Source organism: Bison bison, unplaced genomic scaffold, assembly GCF_000754665.1.
Source record: "Bison bison bison isolate TAMUID 2011002044 unplaced genomic scaffold, Bison_UMD1.0 scf7180017864342, whole genome shotgun sequence".
In the NCBI taxonomy this organism is placed as follows: domain Eukaryota; kingdom Metazoa; phylum Chordata; class Mammalia; order Artiodactyla; family Bovidae; genus Bison; species Bison bison.
Genome location: NW_011494914.1, coordinates 398,129 through 405,623, shown reverse-complemented (window position 1 = coordinate 405,623; position 7,495 = coordinate 398,129). Strand labels below are relative to the sequence as shown.

General features: G+C 55.6%; 1 protein-coding gene across 1 annotated transcript in view; it reads left to right on the top strand.

Annotated features, from left to right (window-relative positions):
- LOC104999079 overlaps positions 1-7,387 on the top strand; it is a 31,059-nt gene extending 23,672 nt beyond the window's left edge. The window contains exons 11-15 of the mRNA XM_010854542.1: positions 850-893; positions 1,345-1,400; positions 6,501-6,601; positions 6,839-6,973; positions 7,239-7,387. Of these exons, the coding sequence (XP_010852844.1) occupies positions 850-893; positions 1,345-1,400; positions 6,501-6,601; positions 6,839-6,973; positions 7,239-7,387 (485 nt within the window). The remainder of the gene's footprint in view (positions 1-849; positions 894-1,344; positions 1,401-6,500; positions 6,602-6,838; positions 6,974-7,238) is intronic.
- Positions 7,388-7,495: the final 108 nt, after the last annotated feature.

Sequence of the window (7,495 nt, the reverse complement as noted above, 5' to 3'; positions counted from 1 at the left end):
AAGCTCCCCTGGGCTCTGGGGGCTCCGGGTGTGTGACCGTCTAGATCTGAGAGGCGGCAACAATGCTCCCCACTGTCGCGGTGACTCCAGTCAGTCTTGAACCGCCAGGCCCAGCAGTGTTTATGGCTTGATCCGCAGAGGCCAAGGTGAGAACTTAGTGGCATGTCCGTGACCCCATACCTAGGGACACCGGGATCAGTGAGTCACACCAAACACCTCCTGGGCTCTCCTCCTCCAGAGTCGCCTTCATCCGGCCGGGGTTCGGGGGAGATGGCTCCTGTTCTCAGCGGCCAACACAGAGTTTTTCAAGAAACACCCCCTGTGCCCAGAACCCTCCATCCTCCCCGGGTCGGTGTGGGAGTGTCCCCGGGGACCCCTGAGTCCCCCTGATCCAGAGGGGTGGGGATGGGTCTTCGGTGCCTCCCATGGAGGGTTGGCCATGGCTGGAGTCTGTCGCCACCAGAAGACGGGGCGGTGGGGGGGGGTGTCTTTGTGGCATCTCATGATTTATAATTACGTGTTTATTAGCGAGGTCGCCCGGGTCACACACGCGTCCATCACCGGCTCTGGTGAGGAGCCAGTGCTGACAGTCATGTTTATAGAGTTCTGGGTCTCCAGGGCCCCAGGCGCCGTAGGGGTTTCAGTAAACCATCCCCGAATGAGGAAATGAATGCATGATCAGTTGAAGTAAAGGACAGTGTTTATCCTGCTGGAAAGAGAACCCACGGAGGAAAGGATTTCCGTTCGACGAGAGTCTTATGGAGGCTGTAGGACGTTTCACGGACGGGCATCTCCCATCACACGATACTCAGCGTGCCTTTCCCACAGACTGGGGTGTTCAAACCGTAGGTTTTATCATCACCCAGTACGGGGGCTGCGAGGCGGATCAGAAGGTAAGACTGTCACAGTACCCATTCCCCGTAATGCGGCACCACGTCAGGCTGGGCCAGGCCTCGCAGGGAAGCACCCGGGGCCAGTCAGGAGCCAGAGGCAGGGGGAGATGAGGACAAGCGCCTTCATTTGCTGCGGTTTTCACAGGAAGGAAAGGGGCTGGGCTGGCCTGAGTAATCTCGGCAGACTCTGGGACCAGGGCGGCACCCGGCCCAGGGGTGATGAAGTCACGGGATAGTGGTCCCGGAGCGTATGAACCTCATAGAGGAGGTGGCTGGGGTGTGGACTCCGGACGGGTCGCTTCACACGTGAAAGCGGTGTTTGCGGGCGATGTCTCGAAGAACTGAGCGGTCCCGGGAAGGGCCGTGCCTCCAGGGACAGTGAGGCCCCAGCTGTCAAAGCCTCAGAACAAGGCGATCTCCAATGCCCTGCCCTCCGCCCCTGGGCGTGCAGGCTGTCCCAGGCCACACCGACTTCTTGGTGTCCAGGACCACCCCCCAGGCCTGGAGGTGAGTCCACCTGACCTGCTTCCTCATCCCTATCGTGCCTCCTGCTCTGTTTTCTGGCTAACTGGTCCCTGAAAAGATAGTCATTTTTAACAGCATCATAAAATTGATGAAGTCCCCATTATAAAAGTTCCTGGGTCACAGACAGCAGCTCACGTTTTCCCTGCCTCCCCTGAAAGAGTCGGGCTCCTGATTTATGCCGATCAGGGCTTCCTGTCGCCTGCTCCTAGAATTACAGCTGGAGGTATAACTATCCTCAAGTTTGTCTCCGTTGGTTGTAGAAAGAAAAACCAAGAACTCTGGGGTCCCTTTTGCTGGGTTTTAAAAGAGATGAAGAGGTGCTTCCTTCGCGTTTGCAAGCCTGCAGGACGTGGCCCACATGCAAGCCAGACGAAAAAGCGTCAGTTAAAGTTGGTTCTAACGAAGCTTAACCGGGCCCCTCGCCGAGCAGAACCACACGCCGTTGGACAGCGAACGGTGGGCAGAGGACTGCCCTGGCGGACGGCTTGGAGGGCAGAGGCCAGCTGAGAGCATGCGGGCCATCACCTTCCTGTCGTTTAAGGGGGCCTGGAGAAGCGAGCTTACCTGACTCAGGGCGGTTGCTTCCTTCTAGCAAAGGAAGGGCCCTTGTTCCCAGGGTCATGACCAGCCAATACCCAGCCCAGCCCCAGGGAGGGGAGAGTGGAGGTGAAGGAGGCCCCCCCCCCGGGTCACCTGATCCTTGACCTCTGAAAGGGGGTCCAGGGACTTCACTGGTGGTCCAGTGGTTTAAACGCCACAGTTCTAATGCAGGGCTGTGGGTTCAATCCCTGGCCGGGGAACTAGGATCCCGTATGCTGCATGGCCTGGCTAAAAAAAAAAAAGTCCTGGAAGGTTGGGTCCTGGTGGGTGATGACTTGGGTCTCTGAGTCACACACAGACACAGGCCACCCCTCCTCGGTGACCCAGGCGTCCTGCAGAGCCCAAGCCGACACCTTATTCTTGCCACTCTGGCCAAGCTCTGTTCCCCTGGGTTCCGTGTCAGGCAGCAGGTTGGCCAGCCCTCAGGCTCTTCCGTCTGAGCTCCATCAGCCCTCAGTGGGCTGTGCACCAGCAGTGGCCTTTCTGCTCCTGGCCCTGAGGTCAGAGCGCCACACGCGCCTGCCCTCCCCCTGGCAGTGGTCTTTCTAAAACCAGAAACCTGGCCATCCCCCACTCCACCAAAAGGCTTGGATGCTCTCCACAGAGGCCCCGCCCCAACCCCCTTCTGCAGACAGGAGGCCCGCGGCCTGATCCCACCCACTCTCCGGATCTGCTCTCGCCCTCCACCACGGTCTCCTGTGGTGCCCTTCTCCCCCTGCTGAACTCCTATTTAAACACCATGACCCAGCTCAAATACCCACCCTGCAGAAGTCAGTCGCTCAGTTGTGTCTGACTATACAGTCCATGGAATTCTCCAGGCCAGAATACTGGAGTGGGTAGCCTTTCCCTTCTCCAGGGGATCTTCCCAACCCAGCGATCGAACCCAGGTCTCCCACATTGCGGGCGGAACCTTTACCAGCTGAGCCACAAGGGAAGCCTGTAAACCCCACCACCAAAGGCAGCGACCTCAAAGGCAGCTGCTCCTTCTCCTGTGGTTCTGGAATACTCCACACTGCGGACATGACTGTCTCCCTTGGCTGGAGCAGGCGCCCTGAGAACAGTCACTTCCCATCGGCCCTGTTCCTGGCGCCGGGCACAGAGCTGCATTCAGAAGGGACGCAGATGCTGCCTGATCCGAATATTTGGGTCCTTGGGCTAAAAGCTACTAAAAGCACTATGCTTCTTTCATGAAAGATATTTGCCAAAGAAACAAAACACGTGCCCCACCTCGACCCCTCCTTATACCCCTTCTCAACCCGGCCAGCAAAATGAAAGCGTTAGTCTTATTCAGTCGTGTCCAACTCTTCGCAACCCCATTAACTGTAGCCCACCAGGCTCCTCTGTCCATGGGGATTCTCCAGCAAAAATACTGGAGTGGGTTGCCATTTCCTTCTTCAGGGGATCTTCCTGACCCAGGGATCGAACCTGGGTCTCCTGCATCGCAGGCACTTTCTTTACCGTCTGAGCCACCAGGGAAGCCCTGGGAAGCAAAATGCCTTGTTGGTAAAACTCCATCCAGCGGACAGTCCTTCCCGTCCGCCCACAAATCAAGTCAGTCAAGACACGGAGGCCGGATTGGGAGAGTCGAGTTTATTAGCATACACAAAGATGGCACGCCCGAGGGCGCCAGTCTGCGGGGCTACACCGCGTAAAACTAGAAAATCCATAGCAAAGCAGAAAAGTCAAGTGAAGCCATTACAAAATCGGGCAAATGGACTGAAAGTGAGTATTTCCAATGCAAGTCTCTTCTGATAAATTTTTTTTTTTTTACTTTATGAATTAAATACATGGTGAAACAGTGAAAATATATTTACAGTTATTTAAAATGGACATTGCCAACATATTTAATTAAAAAAACCTTTCCCATCTTTTGCCTGTTTCAAAGAGAATTTTAAATATGACTTTAGCTTTTAAAAAATACAATAAGGAAATAATTACATTCTTAATATGAAAACATTTTACAACTCACAGCCATGGTCAATCAACGCTGAACACGCATAATTTAAAAGTTGATGTTAAAGTTTAAAGTTGGTGTTTCCTTTCTTTTTAGAAAAAAAAAATCAAAGATTATCTTATTAAAAACACTTCTGGTCCCTAAGAAATATGATCTGATGATTCTATCTGGATAGTTTCTTCCGTGGCAACGAATAGAAACACCTGGTGATGCTTGTCTGCTGTCAAGCTGGGTTTATCTGGAAGGACATAACTGGATTATTTCACAAAAGATGGGGTGCATGTGAGGCCAACATTCCCCGCGCGTGAAGCGCTCTCGTCTTTACCAAGGACACAGGACAGGCAGCCCTGCCGGGGCTCGGGGCCACCAGGAGGCTGCTTCTTTTTTTGGGATGCTGAGCTGTGTGTAGTATGTGTATGTGTGTGTGTTGCAGGGGGGCATGAAAATGTTAATTTATTTCTAGTTTATTTCACAGTATCAACCCAGTCCATCATGGGGATAAGAAGACAGTAAGGACAACAAGAACAACAAAATACCCTCTTTAAAACTGTGCCATGGTCTGAAATTATTATTCTTCCATTAAAAAACCTTAATGGGGGGGGTGGGAAGAGGAAGGCAATAGTTTAATACTGAAGTGTTGCTGAGCGGAGGTGGACACACCTGGGCGTCCTTCTGGCTCCTGGAGGTGTCGCTGGGCGGAGCGGCCGGGCTGGAACACAGACATGTCGGGGAGGCCCTGCCCGAGTGCCTGTCCCTGGGCCAGGCCGCGAAGGCTCCAGTCCCAGGACAGATGCTGGTAAAGGCTGCCCGTGGGCAAACTTTACATTTCCTTCCAAACAGGGTGCTGACACTTACTCTTTGGGCAAGAAAGGCTGGGGCCGCAGACAACAGCATCCTGCCCACAACCCTCAGGCCCAGCCCAGCTTCGGCCCTGTGCCCTCCCCTGGGAAACACAGGCCCAGCAGCCTGTCTCAGTGAACAGGAGCCTGAAACCCCTCGCTGGGGGGCCGACCTCCAGGGCCAGGACACACGCCTTTCACTTTCTGTGACAGATTTTTCCAAGTTGGCATGTCTCCAGCCCATCAGGGTCATCCTGGGTTTTCACGAGAACACCCCAAACTAGCCTAGGGACCAGGGAGATGGGCCAGGGGACGGTCCAGCTGGACAAGCCAAGGTGTGCGAACCGAGGGGCCACGACTGGTTCCCCACGGTCCCGGGAGAAGAGCCTGGGGAGATGCGTGTGCGACCGAGGGGCCACGACTGGTTCCCCACGGTCCCGGGAGAAGAGCCTGGGGAGATGCGTGTGCGGGTGCCCCGGCCCGCCAGGCTCCACAGACGGCTGTTGGGAGGCAGGGGCGCTGCTGGCTCCTCAGACCCACAGACTGGCCCTGCTCAACCCTTGGTGGCCTGGGAGGAGCGGTCCTCTCCACCTCCTGAGCCCACATCGAGGGTGACGTGGCATGCCCTCTATGTCTGTGCAAAAGGCTGGTGAATGAATGAAAACACTATAAAAATGTAGTATAGGCTGCCCACCCCAGTATCCTTGGGCTTCCCTGGTGGCTCAGCTGGTAAAGAATCTGCCTGCAATGCAGGAGACCTGGGTTCCATCCCTGGGTTGAGAAGATCCCCTGGAGAAGGGAGAGGCTACCTGACTCCAGTATTCTGGCCTGGAGAATCCCATGGACTATACAGTCCATGGGGTCGCAAAGAGTCGGACACAACTGAGCGACTTTCACTTCACTTCATAAAAACGTGAAAATGAGGGGATTTTCAAGGTTGATGAACCCTTGCCAAAACAGAGCCAGGAACAGAAGCCTGAGAGGCTGACGGTCACCATGTCCTAAGGGAAGGACCTCGAGACCCCGGGGAGGGGACCGTCTCACGCCAGGGCTCTGGTCCGGCCACCACGTTCATCTCGTTTTGGTCAGGATCCTATTTGGCGAGCACTCTGTGACCACGACCGTCTGTTGGAGGGATGGGGACATGGCCCAAGGATCCGCTTCTCCCAGGGGATGGGGGCCTGCACCCCGGAGCAAGGGTCCAGGCCGGCTGCCTCTCCCCTGAGGCTGGCTTGGTCACCACTTCCTCCTGGTCTCCCCCGGGGTGAGGGGGCAGCCCCCTGGGCCATGTTTCGGGTGGGCTACGGAGATGGCTGTCGCTGCCAGGATTCTGACAGGATGTCCACAGTGTGTCTAATATGTACAGATATAAATTAAAACCTATACTTACTGAACATATACAAATAAATAACTTATTTTGAAGCAAATGCCTTAACTTTCTGATCAAATCTAAGATGTCGAGGGAAACACACGACATCACACAGCCCGACGCCGGGGGCCTTGACCCCCACGGGGCCCGTTTTACGTGGCTTCGGGGAACAAGACAGGGCTGAATCCTCCGTTCTCCTTAAAAGGCTTATGGTTGTGAAAGTGAATTTAAAAACGTGGGTTTTTAGGCAGGAAATACGTAACCGGGAGTCTGAAGACCAGGGCCCACATCCTGCCTCCGGTGCCAACCGCTGTCCTCAGGTGCGACCCACAGAGGTGGTCGTGGCGACCGCTGCCAGCCGGCCCAGCGCTGGTCGACTCTGCCCACCTGCACCAGGATAAGATCACCTTTTCCCTTCTCAGTAACAGTTGAAGCCTGACCACCGTCTTGGACAAAGTTGGCTACCAATCAGAGGAGCCGGAGAGCCACGACGGAGAATGTTCATTTGACCGCAAGGCAGTGAGAATCCACAGCGGCTCACAGTTTATGGAAACTCCGCTTCATATGATGCCATGTGCTCCAGCCTCCTGCGTGGACGGGAGAGCAGGGGGAGCGGCACTGGGGAGATGGGCTCCTCACTTCCCAGCTGGCTTTCCAGGGGTCAGGGTCACGGGTGCGGGTGAGACGCGCCCTCACCTGCTGTACCAACTACGGAGGATGAACCTGAGCATTGGGCGCCAGGCCACAGCTCGCAGACCAGACAGCCGGCTTTGCGGAAATCCAGGCTTTTCAGGTGGGCTCCGGGGAAACAGGCTTCCCTGGTGGCTCAGATGGTAAAGAGTCTGCCTGCAAGGCGAGAGACCTGGGTTCGATCCCTGGGTCGGGAAGATCCCCTGGAGAAGGAAATGGCAACCCACTCCAGTACTCTTGCCTGTAAAATCCCATGGACAGAGGAGCCTGGTAGGTTACAGTCCATGGGATTGCAAAGAGTCAAACATGACTGAGTGACTTCACATGGTCCAGGTAAACAGCTTCCGGTTCTGCTGCAAAATTCCTAGGCACCAAGACCATTGCCCTGCTCTGGTCGGTAAAGCCAGCCAGGGCCCGTGCCACCCTCGGGGGCCACTCTGACCCTGCTGACGACAGCAACCTTGACCGTGTGGCCTGCAGAAAACGTGAGCACCAGGACATGGTCACAGGACGCTGACTACTCGCTTCCCGCTCCTGTATCTGACAACACACACCCGCGGGGCAGCGGACACCAGGCCCGCTCCGGTGGCGGGGGGCAGAGAGCCCGTGCACGCGTGTGACTGTC